General features: G+C 27.3%; 2 protein-coding genes across 2 annotated transcripts; both read right to left on the bottom strand.

The window, feature by feature from the left end:
• Positions 1-5513: 5513 nt before the first annotated feature.
• LOC124943160 (berberine bridge enzyme-like 18) lies at positions 5514-7121 on the bottom strand. The gene has a single exon (XM_047483711.1). The coding sequence runs from the start codon at positions 7119-7121 to the stop codon at positions 5514-5516; it is 1608 nt and encodes a 535-aa protein (XP_047339667.1).
• A 7639-nt stretch (positions 7122-14760) lies between these two features.
• LOC124943158 (berberine bridge enzyme-like 18) lies at positions 14761-16374 on the bottom strand. Its single transcript, XM_047483709.1, has one exon. It carries the CDS (start codon positions 16372-16374, stop codon positions 14761-14763), a length of 1614 nt encoding a protein of 537 aa, XP_047339665.1.
• Positions 16375-17695: the final 1321 nt, after the last annotated feature.

Raw genomic sequence — 17695 nt, 5'->3', positions numbered from 1 at the left:
TTGAAATTTCTATCATTACTTCTTCCCCTGTTTTCCACATTCAGAGCAGAACCTTTGAATGTTTCACAGAATTAATTTTACGAACCTCTTCAGCAAGAATACAATCTCTAATTTCAACAAATTTCAGTTTAGCATTTCCAACTAAATTACTAATTGCTGCCCTCATAGGTTCCCAACTATTTGGTAGAGATGCTAACAAAATCAGGGCACTAACTTCATCCCCAAAATCAATCTCAACAGATAGCAATTGATTCACAATAGTATTGAATTCATTCAAATGAGTAGTGACAGAAGTACCATCAACCATTCTTAAGTAAAAGAGTTTTTTCATTAAGTGTACCTTATTGTTAGCAGATGGTTTCTCATACATATCAGAAAGAGCTTTCATCAGACCCATGGTGGTCTTCTCCTTTGCTACATTATGAGCAACCGTCTTGGCTAGTGTCAATCGGACAACTCCCAAAACTTGTCTATCAAGGAGTTTCCATTCAGCTTCATCCATCTTCTCTGGTTTCTCACTCAAAGGAACATGAAGCTTCTTTCCATAAAGATAATCTTCAATCTGCATTCTCCAGAAGGCATAATCTGTCCTATCAAATCTTTCAATCCCATGTCCTATACTGTTCTCACTTGCCATCATTTCCAATGCTTAGATCTAGCCTAGTTGTTCTGATACCAGTTGTTAGGATTTGAATCTCCCAAATCCGACCTACTTGAAAACATTCTGTAAAAAACACAAGAAAGAAGAACACAAGAACACACAGATTGCTATACTGTCCTATACTGTTCTCACCTTATTATAAGTGTAGACTCCATAACTCAACAGAGTGCTTATCGTTTTCTTGTGTTTAAATCGGACATTCATAAAAATATGATAATGGAATAAAGAAATGTATCATTTTTTTAACATGTACTTTCATATAAGTCTAATTAAGGACCACATTCTCCACAAAAAGTTCTTGAACTAGATAAACAAGAAAAGGAAAATGAAGTCGATGTTGAACCTATACGAAGTAAACGAGCTAGAACGGAAAAAAATAATTGGTCCAATTTTTATATTTTCATAATGGAAAGTGGACCTCAAACGTATAATGAGGCAATTACCTCATTTGAAGGGCTTCAATAGAAAAAAATAATTAATAATTAGATAAAATCTATCTTACAAAATCATAGGTGGGAACTAGTAGATTTACCTCCTGGAAATAAACTACTAGGTTGTCGATGGATTTTTTAAAGGAAAATGAAAGTGGATGGATCAATTGATAAATATAAGGCAAGGCTGGTGGTAAAGGATATCACCAACGAGAATGTCTTGATTATTTTGATACATATTCTCTAGTTACGAGAATAACTTCTATTCAATTGATTCATACAATTGTTTCTTTGCGTAATCTAGAAGTTCATCAAATGGACGTAAAAATTATTTTCTTAAATGGAAATTTGGAAAAAAAATTACATAGATCAACCTCAAAGATTTTATGCTCAAGGGTAAGAAAATAAAGTTTGTAAATTGGTTAAGTCTTTGTATGGCTTAAAATAAGCTCCAAAACAATGGCATGAGAAATTTGATTATGTTAAGTTCTCGAGTGGATTTAAAATCAATGAATGTGACAAATGAATTTATATTAAAGACACAAAAAATAGTTACGTCATTTTATGTCTTTATGTAAATGACATACTTATCATTGAAAGTAATGATAAAATGGTTAAATTCGCGAAAGATATGTTAAATTCAAAATTTGACACGAAAGATATGGGATTGGCTAACATGATTTTTGGAATTAGAGTGATTAGAACATTAGAAGAGATAGTTTTAAGTCAATCGCATTATGTGGATTAGATCCTTAAAAAATTTAGCAAGGATGATTTTGCTTTGGCTAAGACTCCAATAGATACAAGTCATTATTTATCTAAAATTCGTGGAGAAAGTGTTTCTCAATTATAATACTCTCGAATAATTGGGAGTTTAATGTATTTAATGAGTTATACAAGACCAGACATAGCATATGCAATAAACAAAATAAGTAGATACACGAATAATCCGGTTAATAAACATTGGAAAGTCATTGTATAATTACTTATGTATTTGAGAGATACTCATGATTATGGTATGCGTTACATGAGACATCCTACTATTATCGAAGGATACATTGATACTAATTGAATTTCAAATATGAAAGACTCTAAGTCAACAAGTGGATATATATTTATACTAAGAGGTGCAACTATATCATAGAAATCTTCTAAATAAACTATTATTGTCAGATTCACGATGGAATCTGAATTTATAACTCTTGACAAGTGTGATGAAGAAATTGAATGACTACGTCTATTCTTAGAAGATATTTCAATGTTTTCTAAACTCGTACCGACAGTTTCTATTCACTAAGATACTCAATCTGCAATCGAATGAGCTAAGAGTCATATGTATAATGGTAAGTCTATATACATACGTCATAGACATAATACCATTAGATAATTACTCTATATTGGAATTATCTCAATAGATTGCATAAAATCAAAATATAACATTGCGGATCCTCTAACCAAATGGTTAAATAGAGAGTTTGTGTTAAAGTTTTCACAAGGAATGAGACTTAAGCCTACAATAAGTTAGTATAAATAGAAAACCAACATATGATGACTAGAGATTCCTAGAACTAGGTTTAAATGGACAATTTAATTGTACTAAACTTGGTAGATTGTTATGGTTTAAAAATATTATGATAAAATAGTATTTTGAGAAAGGATAATCACGCAGAATTTTAATCTTTGTGAACAAAGTGATCGCACGACTCAATTCTAGATCCTCTCACTGAACCCGACGAATGTTCATGGCCAAAACGAATATAATATGAGAACTGACATGTATCAAGAATAATTCTATGTGAAAGTATGTAATCATTTACACAAAAGACAGAATAATTCAAGGAACATTGAGTCTACTAATCATCTAGTAAAGTTATATATTTTCACAAAGAAATATTCAAATGGTTACACATACATATTCTGTGTAGGATTCCATTGTTAACCTTTCACCGGGTTAATCTTTCAATTTCTATTAATGTGGGGATGATTGAAATTAAACTAATTCTATGAATTAAATGAAAATGATAATTTGGGAAAATAAATGAAATAAAGTTCACACCAAATTCAAATGTGAATTAAAGTGAACTTTTTTTTGAGAAATGACTTACGTCATTATTTAAAAAGACCCGGAAAGGATAAAAGGAGTACAAGAGCTAAAATTGAGCTTACAACAATTTGCTCAAAGTCAACACACGATGGTCATGAGGAATCCACAATTGGCCTAAGAAACGCACACGGACATGAAATCAGAGTTTAAAAGTGAATAAGGAATGAAGCTATCAATCAATCAACTAAAACAAGACGATATGGGTTGATAGAAATTTACCCGTATTCATTAATACATCTGTAAGCCCCATCTTCTTATTCAGTAAGAGCGGTAACTCCATTTCTATAGGTAATTTACTTTTAGTAGTCAAGGGTATCCATTTTGCATAAGTCTGTAATCTTGGACTCGTCTCTCTTGTCTTTACCCTTGTTCATTCTTTCCTTCTTTCTTGTCACCCTTAAGTCTTTTTATGATATATTTCTGGATAGAGTTCCCGCTTCTTCGTCTTCGCTAGTTTCTCTTATCATCTTTTTCCTTTTGGGCTTGAGTTTGGAGTTGAGCGTATGAGTTGTTTTCCTTAAGGTAGTTTCTTTGACAACGTTGTGGCTTTCATTGGTTTTAAAGCTCATAATTTTCGAGATGCTTTAGCTTTCGTTATCATCCACGTCGACACCGGGCTTTTCGAACCTAATTAGTGGGAAAAATGCCTCGGTTTCAGGCTCGGTAGGATCGGGATCGGTTTGGTTCTCGTTCACGTGTTCGTTGTGACTATCATTTGCTTTGAGGATTTCAATATAGGATTTCTTGACCACCTTGACATTCTCTTGTTCGGGTGTGGCCACGGGCTTCTTTGGATTTTCCCCATCCTCTTTTTTTGGTTGCTCGCACATGACCTCAATGGTGGCTATGTTTCCATTCTGTTATCTTAGCATTAATTTCTATGGTTTTGTACTCATTGAGTCGATCTCAATGCAAATTCGGGTAAACGTGACTAATTCAAACGAGTCAAAGTCGGGATCGAGCTTAAGAGACTTTCCAATAATTCTGTTGAGGTAGGCAAGTTCTTTGGCATTACAAAGGTGTGGTGGGATGTTTCTCGGTCTCACCCACACTTGTTCGGATTGTGGAGGTTTGTTATTGATGTTAATTTCTTCATTCTATTTGGCGAGCTTAAAATATAAGCTGAACATGAAGGTGAAATATGAGTCGGATATGGCATGGGCTTTGGGCTTCGTGACGAAATTGAGGAAGAAATAGCCAAAGTCGTTGACTTTGACTTTCTTGAGTCTCTTTCTGCTCTATTGTCGGAAAAGGGCGGCCTTGATTGCTCAGAATGGGGTATTGTGGGTGCCCATGAAGTGACCGACGACAACTTAAAGCGGGATAACTTATTAAGTATGTAGCCCGTAAACACACTTAACCGAGCGTAAAACTTGTCGTCTGATGGGCTCAAACCTAAGAACTTAGGGTTAGTATCCACCTCTTAAGAAATGGGCAACGGATTAAGTATGTAGACCGCAAACACACTTAACCATTTAACTATGCGCATAACTTATCGCCTGACGGGCTCGAACCCAGGAACTTAGGGTTAGTATCCACCTCTTAATGTCGCTAGGCTAGAAATGGGGAACCCATGAATTAAAGTGAACTTAATTCAAATGAATATGAATTTGTTAATTGTTTAATTAACATCAATGTCTTGAATGAGACAATTAACAAATGTTAGGAATAGATTTACTTTTCTTAATTATCATTATAATAATTATGAGTTTATTGTAGCTATTAATTGTTATTGATAATTATTGCTAGTAGCAATTTTGAAACTATATGAAGATGAAAAATGAAGAAGGAAGAAATGTTAGTCTTGGATGATGGATTAATAATTGTTAGATTAATGAATTAATTTATTTTTACTTGACTATATCAGTTGAAATTCGGTGATTGGATTCATATATTTTTGTCAAATTTGTTGTTGCAGTGGTTTTTCTGTGTTAACCCATTGCATGTTCCATTGTACCGAGGGAAGCAACGTCCTACAGAAAATCTCAATACAAATGAGAGATAATAAAACTGTTATAAAGGAACTATGATTATCAAAAGCCTCGGAGTAATCCAAGAAGATTTTTTTTTATTGTTTTATTTAATAATTTTAGTGTTTTTTAAAATTATCCCTTGATTGTATGGTCATAATTAATCTATGTGTACTTGTAGAGAGATAAGATTACCGAAAAAAAATGAATTATGAAAATATAACAAGACACTAATATAGAAATATAAAATTGATATATTATGAAGGTCCATAGATATGGAATAGTAGCCTCATTTTGAGCACAATTTTTTTTTTATTACCTTGTCTAAATCTTAAAGCAATAAAATATTACATATCTATAATCATTCTATCTTGAGTTGGTATGCTTTGCTCATTCCAAAAGAAATTTGATGGGTCAACATTAGTTTTCACCATGGCCAACTTCTTAAAGTTGTTTTTGAAATACTTCATTCCCCAAACACTTGCTTGTTCATAGCTCGTGTTTTGTTGCGTGTTTGTCCCTATGTCGAAATCTCTATAGTTGAGATATGCAGATCTCGGGTTCTTTGAAACATAAGGCTCCATATAGCTGTAAAGCCTACGGATCCAATCTATACGGCTGCTAGTCACGGTTGTACTCGCCTCGTCCCAAATCGACAAGTATTGGATTTTATACAAGTTCCCTTCCCTATGAGGGAATGGAATTGATGAAGTAGAGATTTCGTCCATTCTTCCACCATATGGGCTCAAAACGAGTCGACACATCTCAGCACCATCCTCGAAGAACATGTTCCATATTCCATCTAATCCAGATACGGGAATTGGTTCTTCCACGTAATCGGACTTTATTTTAAAGTATGTTATATTTGATTCAATTCTACTTTGCAAAATGTCGAGAGGTTTACCAGTCAATTCAAAGAAATAAAGGATTGATTCGATCCAACTCATCTCCTTTGTGTCATCTTTCGTCAAACCAAGCTCGGGAAAGCTTTCTTGCATAACGCGAATGAGGTCATCAACTCCGCCGAGATACAAGGAAATGAACGAGGCTAGAATTGTTGGCTTACCATCAATACTAGACTTTACCCTAGTGATGGCGATTCTAACGTATAGTTCATTAGGAAACTTATTTGCAACAGTTTGCCATTTATGAACAAGATTCGAACCATTTTGTTCTAAGGTTTTTCGAACGGTAAAAACTGTGACGGTAGATGGTACACTAACTAGGTTTACCTTCCATGCAAGAACGACACCAAAACTTGCGGCTCCACCACCTCTTATGGCCCAAAATAAATCCTCACCCATGGAGCTTCTATTCAACACTTTTCCATTTACATCTAACATGCGAGCGTCAACAATGTTATCGGCAGCAAGACCATATTTTCGTAGCAACGTACCATACCCTCCCCCGCTAAAATGTCCACCAACACCAACGGTAGGGCAAACTCCAGCCGGAAATGCTAGGGTTTTACTTTTATTGGCTATACTATAATAAAGTTCACCAATAGTTGCACCAGCTTGGACCCAAGCAGTCTTGCTTTCAAGGTCAACATCAATAGATCGAAGGTTAATGAGGTCGAGAATTATAAAAGGGACTCGAGAAACATATGAGACACCTTCGTAGTCATGCCCACCGCTCCTAACTCTAATTTGCATCCCATGTTTCTTGGAACAAGAAATGATTGCCGGAATTTGGGATTCGTATAAGGGTGTGACGATCACGAGTGGCTTCGGAGTAGAGGGCATGGTGAATCGTAGATTGTGTATGGAGAAATTCAAGACGGATAAATATGAAGAGTCATGGGATGTGTAAGTAATGTTTGGAATTGAAGAAGAATTTGGTGAAAAATGTGAGAGACATTCAATAAAATCTTGAATAGAACCTGCTGAAATAGTTGATGATAATGAAAATAAGACAATAAGAAATACAGAAAATGAAATCCTTAAGGTCTTCATTTTCTTTTAATGAGAATTAGTGCAAGTGTATGATAAATTGTAAAGATGTTAAAGCTATTTATAGTCCTTAATTTGAATGAAAATTGATTAAAATAGTATAAAAAAACATGGTTCATATTTATGTGACTTTTTTTAATGACAATATTTATATTTAGAAATGATTCTTAGAGTGCTGGATTTGTTCCAAATCTAAATAAAGCATGATTATGTTAATTCAAACATAATTCAATGAATTAAAAAAAGATTCAATGATGCTGATGCGTTACAAATTTTATTTAATTCAATGTTAAATGTTAACTGAAGGCACAATTACATTAATTATATGTTATATTATAATATATATATATATATATATATATATGAGGATTCACATAATTTGATATTATTAAATTATTTGATTTTCTAAATATTTTATTACTTCAATAAATTATTTAATTTATCAATTAAAATATTTTTATTTTATTTTTATATTAATTTATGTGACTTTTTTAAAGATATAATTTTTTTATTGAAAATGATTCTTAGTGTGCTGGATTTGTTACACATTCTAATAAAGCATTGCAAAATATTTATTTGTATGTTACTCAAACATAAATTAATGCATTCAAATAAAAGAAATTGAATGAGGCGTTTTAAAATTTATTTTATTCAATATTAAATGTTAAATGAAAGCACAAATTACATTATATGTTATATTACAATGAAATTAAATTTAATATATGAATTTATTGTGGTCAAAATAATATGTATGGTTGAAGATTCACATTTGATATTGAGTTTTTTTTTTTAATATTTTATCACATCATCCAATTATTTAATTTATTCAATATTTTTTTTATATTGACTTTTTAAAATATTTTATAAGATAATCAAATTATTTAATTTATCAATTAAAATATTTTTATTTATTCTACATCTTCAATTCCCTCTATATTTTATAAAAAAATAAGATTGTTTGAACATAAAATAATACATATTATTAAAATTTATTTAAAATGTATCATTTTAGGTAATGTTCTAATATATTTGGTAGATTTCAATAACATAATATTTTTTAAATCAAGACTTTAATTTGGAAAATATGATTGTTTAAATAAGTGATGATTACTATATTTTAACATTTTGTAAATTTTAAATAATTATTTCATTACTTATCTCTTTAACTTTAATTTTTACCATAAATCTTCATTTAATAATATTTTTTTGACTTTATTAGTTTTGTTGTTCCTATATATAATCTTTGTAATATATTTTTATAACATAATATTTTTTAAATCAAGACTTTAATTTGGAAAATATGATTGTGTGAATAATTGATGATTAATATATTTTAACATTTTGTAATTTTAAATAATTCTTTCATTAGTTATCTCTTCAACTTTATATTTTTTTAGCATAAATCTACATTTAATAATATTTTTTTACTTTATTAGTTTTGTCATTCCTATAATCTTTATAATATATATTTATAAAAATAATTCAACAAGTTAACAATATATTTCTTAGAATTTTAATATATATTGTGAATTCTTATTTATTTCAACATATTTTAAATATAAAAAAATATAAACCTATTTAATAATAAGATTTTAGTTTTCACATATAACCATTAAAAAAATTGTAAACCACATCTTTTAACTATTAATTTTATTTATACTTTTGAACTTTTATTTTACATTAATAAATATTATAATTAACTTGAGATGATCGTTATATTATTAACATTTATTTTGTTATTATAATTTTATTATTTGTTTGAACATCTTAATTTTAAATAATTTAATTGTGTAATAATTAATATGATGATTTTATATTATTAAAAATAAAATTTAATGCATAAAATTTGAAATATTATTTTAATTTAATATTAAAATTAATTATATATTTATTTAAATAATAACATATTTAAGATACCTCAAGTTTAAAAATTTAATTTAATTCACGTTAAGAATTCTTCAATATATTAGTTAATCACATATAAAATGTTATTAGTGAACCTACCAAGTCCTGGTTTAACACAGTTTCTGAAATACATTTTATAATTTATTTTCTAACTTAGATTTCCAATTTATTTTTATAATTTACTTTCAATACAATTTGCAACTAAATTCATGTTTACATTTAATATCTCAATTATATAATATTTTTAAATTCATCTTTTAATTATTAAATACCTTTCACTAATATCTCAATTATATAAATGAATTTTTTATTTTTTAGAAAATTAGTAGTGATTGATAATAATTGATTAGTGTTTTAATTTATTGATAATGATGAAAATTAATTATAATTGAAACTGACCCGAGAATTAGACTTCCCCAAAAGAAATTTTGGTAACCATCATTTTAGTTTTAAAATTGCTAAATAAATTTTTTTTAAGTAAATTTTGAACGCATAATCCAATAAAAATGGTTATTTTTCTGTCAAAATCACTTAATTAAACATTTTATGTTAAATAAATAGTAAATTTATCTAAATGTTTTAATTGGTTTTAATTAACTGGCTAGAAAATAAATAAAATAAAAATGTTAAATGAATTAAAATAAAATAATGCACATTAGGAAACAGAAAAAATTGAATGAATCAAAATGAAAGTTTAAGAGTTAGGATATAAAAAATAAATAATGGGCTTATGACATTTGAAAAAAACTTCCAAAAATAACATTAAACTTCATGTTAATGTAGAGTAAAAATAATTAAAGTTGTATAAAACATTTCTTCAATCAATTATTAATTAATTAAACAAATTAAAAAATAACCAACAAATAACAACTAATTAATTATGTGAAGATTGATTAAAATCATATATAAAAACATGGTTACAATTTTTTTATTGAAAAATGATTCTTGGAGTGTTGGATTTGTTCCTCATCTAAATAAAGCATGGTTATGTTAATTCAAACCTAATTTAATGCATTCAAATAAAAAGGTATTGAATGATATGTTTCAAATTTTATTTTATTCAATGTTAAATGTTAATTGAAGGCACAAATTGTATTATATGTTATATTACAATGAAATTACATTTAATATATGAATTTATTGTGCTGCAAAACAATATATGTATTGTTCAAGGATTCACATTTGATATTATTGAATTATTTGATTTTTTAAAATATGACATCAACTAATTATTTAATTTATCAATAAAATATTTTTATTTTATTTTATACTGATTTATGTGACATTTTTAAAGATACGCATTTTTTTTATTAAAAAAATTCTTAGAGTGCTGGATTTGTATTTACTTTTTATATTAATTCAAACATAATTTTATACATTCAAATAAAATAAATTGAATAACATGTTTCAAAATTTATTTTATTCAATATTAAATGTTATAAATATAGGCACAAATTACATTTTATGTTATATTTCAATGAAACTGAATTTAATATATGAACTTATTGTTAAATAATATATATGGTCAAATGATTCACATTTGATATTCAGTTATTTGATTTTTTAAATATTTTATCACGTAGTCAAATTATTTTATTTATTCAATAAAATACTTTCTCTATATAAGATATTTTTTTTTATAAAATAACTATTTTCAAATAATTATGAATAATTTTCTAAACAAAATACTTTTCTATAAAATAACTGTTTTCAAATAATCATGTAACAAACCAATTAACCCAAGAAACTGTATTTTTTTTTTCAAAATAATAATAAATTAATTAATTCTTATTTTATTAAAAATCTTTATTAATTGTTGTTATTATTGTAAAGCTCCAACATAATCAAAATATGGTTAAATTACTCAAAAATGATTAGTGAATTTGTTTCACATTAAAATAAATCTTAACAAAAAATTATATTTTAATTCAACCAGTATGCATTCAAATAAAAGAAATTGAATGATACTTTTTAAATTTTATTTTATTTATTGTTATAATAAAATGAGATCCATCTAATATATAAATTTATTGTGCGGGTAAAATTATATATATATATATATATATATATATATATATATATATATATATATATATATATATATATATATATATATATATATATATATATATTTATATATTTATATATTTCTCTAATTTTTTGAGTTATTTGAATATTTTTTAAATATTTTTATCACATTATCAAATTATTTAATTTATCTATTTTTTATACATTTTAATATTTTTTCCAAACAAATTACATTTCATGAAATAATTTTTTTTAGTAACTTAAGAACAAAATAAAGAAAAATTATAATTCTTAATTTTTTTAAATTTTAATTAATTAATTATTATTTTCTGTAAAAAAATATCCTTATTAATTGTTATTATTTAGGGATGGCAATGGAGCGGGGAATGCTATATCATCCCCGTCCCGTTTTAATTTCGGGGATTTTTTTAATATCATCCCCGGTTCGTTCAATTTTTTTCGATTTCGGGAAATCTCGCGGGGCACAGTTAATAATTATTTTTTTAAAATAAATAAAAATTATACAATAAAGTTATATAAACGAATTTTTAATATAATATATATTATAATATATTAAAATTTTATATTATTATAAATAAATAATCTTACTACTCCTATAAAATATAGTGAATAAATAAATATATTGGTGATTTAATATATTTAATTATGTTTATGGTGTTCGGGGAAGAATCGGGGGTGAAATCGGGGCAGGAGACACAAATATCATCCCCGTTTGGTTTCTGGGAAAAAACGTCCTAAAAAGAATAATTCGATTCGATTTTCGCGGGACGATTTTAAATTATCATCCTTATTGTTATTGTTAACTTTATAAAAATACAACACAATAAAATACGATTAAATTATTTTAAGGGAAGTATACATTGATGCTTAAATTTTAATAGACTGGACTTGGATGGTACGTGGGCTAACATTTTTTATGTAATAACAGTAGATCTAATTAATTTAAGCATGCAAATATAAAATATTTATATTTATAACTAAAACCATTTTTTCAATTATAATTAATTTTCACAATTATTAATAAATTACAGTACTAATTCATTATTATCAATAACTACGTAGTTATCAATAACTACGTAGTTATTGATAATAATAAATTAATAATAACTTTCTAAAAAAAATAAAAATGAATTTTCATCATTATTAATAAATTATTATTATTAAATTTAGTAACCAAATTCTTTAATTAAAAAATAGAATGAATATACATAACTTTTTTTTTAGAATATGTATATATCAACCTAATATTCTATATATATATATATATATATATATATATATATATATATATATATATATATATTTATAAAATTAAGTTTTTGCAATACATAATTTTATCTTTTGTTATGTGATAATGGCTGTAACTAATATAATATATTATATTAATTGAGAGGAATAACTTGAATTTTTATTTATTTATTTTTTTGTTAAGTACCCTCTTTCATAGTACAACTAAATCATGGAAATTTAGGATATAAGTGTAAACATATCTAACCAATTTAAATAGTATTGCACTTTAAACATGTTTTAAAATTGTTAAGTGTACTGTCTCAAAATGTATAAATATGATATTGCAAATAGATCAAATAAAATATAATACAAAATAAAGAAATTATTTAAGTAGAAGCTTGATCGAAACATATATTTGATGCATTTTTTTTAAAATAATTATATCATTTCTTGTGTTAGAGTTTTTCTTATAAGTGTCTCTCATGGTATATCAATTCTATTTCTATTAGTGATTCAACATTGTAACTTAGTATGTATTTCAATAATCGTGTTTAAATAATTAATTTTTTATTTAAATGAATAAAAATAAAAATATAAGCTACGATGAATTGTACCAGCGGTTCCATTTGGTCGGTTTATCAATCGAAATGAACATTTAAATCATTGACGTCAGTTTATTAAATTTCAAACTATCAGTGTGCTGGTTTGATCGGTTCGATTTGAACGATTAAAAGATCAGTTTAATTCATTAACATGAAAATTGAATTAATGAAAATTACAGAATATGAGTTAAGATATATATAAAATAAACAATGGGGTTATGACATTTGAAAAAACTCCCAAAAATAACATAATTAAACTTTATGTTATAATGTAGAATAAAATTAATTTGTATAAACATTTCTTCAATCAATTATTAATTAATTAAACAAATTCAAAAGGATACAAAATATCATTCAAACAACTAATATATAACATCTAATTAATTCATTGCAATTACACCATTAAATATTAATAAAAATAATAATATATTAATAAAATTTTGCATTTATATAATATCATAGTAGTGTATTTATAAACAAAATTGATTTCATTATTTATTTATTTAATAATATTTCAATTATAAACCCATTGGATTTAATAAAATTGTATTATCACCAAAGTATTTTATTCAAGGTGAATAAAATATTTTTCAGTACTCTTCTATCATTTTGTTCTTTGAAAACATTAACTTTTCATTTTTATTTATCATAAATGACTAAACCTTATCTCACTTTTATTTAGATCTTAAGATTGATTTTTCGATTAGAATATCTTCTCTTCAAATTATATTGAGTTAGAATTGGAACCAATAATTAACTAAGATTTAACATTAGTAGTAATTAATAGTGACAACATACAAAAGAAATAGAACGTTCATCTACTCGCGCTACCGACTACACAATTTTAAACGATCCTAACTTACAAAAAGAAATAGAACGTTCATCTACTCGCGTTACCGGCTACACAATATTAAATGACTCTAACGTGAAACAACTATGTACTTCTCATTATGTCAAGGGTGTTTGTCTATCTCTAAAAGTAAATGTGAAATTAGGGTTTCTTGATAGTTCTTGCAAAGATCTTAACGCGGCCTAATATAACCCAAGAACTCTGGAAAGAAAATTTTAAGGGTAGATTTAACACTATAGTGGATTGGTGCAATTTAGTAGCCAGAGAGAAATTAAAAGCATCAACCAATTAAGGAGCCCTAAGTTTGGAGATGTATTATTAAAGATCAAACTTCTTAATTTGGTATCAACTGTTTGGATTGAAATCAAACAGAGAAGACACACCCCTATCTAAATCCAATATGTTCAAAAAGTGTTGAATATGGTTTTATGATATTTCTTTCACATTTAATGCTAGCCAATGCTGTTTGTGAATCGCTCGCGAGTTGCTCGGTCAAAGTTCAATTTTATTAGTTTGATCTCAATCAAGTTCGAGTCGAGCTCGAGCCGACTCGTTTAATATTTGAGTCGAGCTCGAGCTCGAGCTCGTAAAAACTTGCTCGATGATTTGTCGATAATAAATAATAAGTTTTTTTATTTTAATATTAAAACCTTAAATTTAAAATAAATATTTTTTCACAAATATTTGAAAATTTAATTTTAGTTCAAGTTTTCAAGTCGAACCGAGTTTGTAGATAAATAGTATCGACTTAAATTTTTAAACTCGTTCGAATCGAGCTAATAAATACTTAATCGAGTCGAACTCAAACTGGTTTGAGCTCGACTTGATCCCTACATAAACTAAATAATTCAATCATACAAACCTGAAAGGTAAGGCTCACAAAATAACAAATTAGAATTCAAATTAGAATTATAAAAAATAACAATAGAACTCAAACATGCATTATTCTTTTGTATCTTTATTTTATTATTAGATATCATATATTTTTTCTTATATTGCGGAAAATTTACAAGAACAATATCAAGTCTCTTTTTATCGGAATACTTTGCTCATTCCAAAAGAAGTTTGTTGGGTCAACCTTAGTCTTCACATCTACTAGCCTCTTAAAGTTATTTTTGAAATACTTCAACCCCCAAACGCTGGCTTCTTTATAGCTTGTGTTTTGTTTCATGTTTGTTCCAATGTCGAGATCTCGATATAAAACATATGTACTTCTTGGATTATTTGAAACATAACGTTCCATATATTTGTAAAGCCTCTGTATCCAATTCATATGTTTATTGGCCACGATTGTGCTCGCGTCATTCCATCTCGTCAAGTATTGAATTTGGTACAAGTTCCCTTCCCTATGTGGGAAGGGAATCGACGAATACAAGATTTCGTCCATTTTTCCACCGTATGGGCTAAAGATAAGTTCAGAGTCGTCAGCACCTTCCTCGAAGAACATATCCCACATTCTTTCTAATCCAGATATGGGGATTGGCTTTTGCAAGTAATCTGATTTTGCTTTGAAATAATGTAAATTTGATTTACTTCTATTAAGTAAAATCTCGAGTGGTTTCCCACTAAAACCATAGAAATAAAGGATGGATTCGATCCAACTCATCTCGATACAATTATCTTTAGTCAATCCAAGCTCGGGGAAGCTTTTATGCATTACATGATTGAGGTCATCAACTCCTCCGAGGTACAAGGCAATGAACGAGGCTTCTAATATTGTCGACTTTCCTTTCTTACTAGACTTTTTCGTCGTGATTGAGATTCTAACGTATAGTTCTTTTGGAAACACGCTTGCAATAGATTGCCACCGATAAACAAGATTTGTAGCGTTTTGTTCTAAGGTTTTCGGAACGGTGAAAACTGTGACTTTAGATGGGACCATAACTAGGTTTACTTTCCATGCAAGAATGACACCAAAATTTCCTACTCCACCACCTCTTATAGCCCAAAATAGATCATTGCCCATTGATTTTCTATCCAAGATATTTCCATTTGCATCAATAATTCGTGCGTCAATTACGTTATCAGCAGAAAGTCCATATTTACGTAGCATCATTCCATATCCTCCCCCACTAAAATGTCCACCAACACCAATAGTGGGACAAACTCCAGCTGGAAATGCGAGGGTTCTACTTTTATTGGCTATACTATAATAAAGTTCTCCAATGGTTGCACCCGATTGGACCCAAGCAGTGTTACTCTCAAGGTCAACTTCAATGGATCGAAGGTTAACAAGGTCGAGAACTATGAAAGGGACTTGAGAAACATAAGAGCTACCCTCGTAATCATGCCCTCCACTCCTAATTCGTATTTGCATCCCATGATTTTTAGAACAAGAAATGATCGAAGGAATTTGAGATTCGTTCAAGGGTGTTAGAATGATGAGGGGCTTCGGAGTAGAGGACAAGGTGAATCGCAAGTTGCTGATGGAGAAGTTCAATATAGATAAGTACGAAGGGTTATTCGACTCGTAGATAATATTGGAAAATGAGGAAGATTTTGATGAATTATGTGAAATACATTCAACGAAATTTTGAAAGGTATTTGCATAAATAGTAGTGGAAGATAATGAAAGTAAGGCAAGAACACGTATAATAAATGAAGTGGCTAAAGGCTTCATTTTTTTTATTTGAGATTTGATACAATATGAGATATTATACAAGTAAGAGGCTATTTATAGCCCTCAATTTGAGTCAACATCATTAATTAAGTAGAAGGGGTGGGCCAAGAACATTAAGGAAAAGATTTCTCACTTTTGTTAAAAATTGTTATAAAGATTTTTTTTCATTAAATATATAATATTTATATGAAAAGATTTACAAATAAGATGATACTTCTAATTTTAATTTAAAACTATGTTTTCATTTGTTATTGTTAGGTTATGACGGGTAATTATGAGCATTATATTTCAACTCAAAACAAGTAAATTTTAAAACTAGTTAATACTTATTTTTGTCAATCCATGACACTTTATTCTATGTTTTTTCTACTTTAATTTATTATTTCAAGATAGGGATATATATATATAAAAAACTTGTAATACATTTACATTTTTTAAACTATATATTTATCATTTTATTTTATTATTAATATATTGCCATACATACAATTTCTAACAAATGTAAACAATGTATATATTTTCTTAAACATGGAAATGTTGTCTATTAAACAAGTTTTTCATCATAACTCATTGAATTTAGTTATTAACTAATATTATTTGATGTATTTAACTTGATATATATATATATATATTGTTAAAATGAAAAAACCAAGTAAAGTAGAAAAAAATAAGTTTCACCAAATTCATTGAAACAAATTCCAAATACATCCAATCATCTCACAAAATCACAATTAATAAACACAAATCAAACATAATAGCTAAAGTGAATAGAATATTTGATATATAAAAAAAACAAAAAATTTAAGTTTAATTTTTCATTAAAGAGCACTAAGTTAAATTATATCGATATTACAATTGTACTAACTTATTAAAAGTCAATATATATATTTCAATCTTACTTGAGAAATGTTTTTCATTAAAAAATTGACACATTATTTGATTATTTACACTATTGAGTCCTAATCCTTATTTACTCCCTACGTGATATTTGATAGTTTTAAATGCTTTTCAAACTATATATTGCTGAATTATTTTAATTCAAAGTTGAAGATATAAATCAAATAAAACTTGATGTTAGAAAAAACAAAATATTAAAAAATCAACAATGTATTCATGATTAATCTCTATTGCCTATATTATATTATGGTTAATTATTTTAATTTGCATTCTCTCTTTCTATATAATAGATTAACCATTTTTTAAAATGTATTGACTATAATATAACATAGGCAATAAATATTAAATAAGAAACTAATAAAGGTTTAAAAGTGGATATGACTTGGATCATCAAATTTAATTAACCAATAATTTTGAATATAAT

The sequence above is a fragment of the Impatiens glandulifera genome, chromosome 6 (genome assembly GCF_907164915.1).
Source record: "Impatiens glandulifera chromosome 6, dImpGla2.1, whole genome shotgun sequence".
In the NCBI taxonomy this organism is placed as follows: domain Eukaryota; kingdom Viridiplantae; phylum Streptophyta; class Magnoliopsida; order Ericales; family Balsaminaceae; genus Impatiens; species Impatiens glandulifera.
The sequence above is the reverse complement of the archived record's forward strand: the minus strand, read 5'-3'. Positions and strand labels throughout refer to the sequence as shown.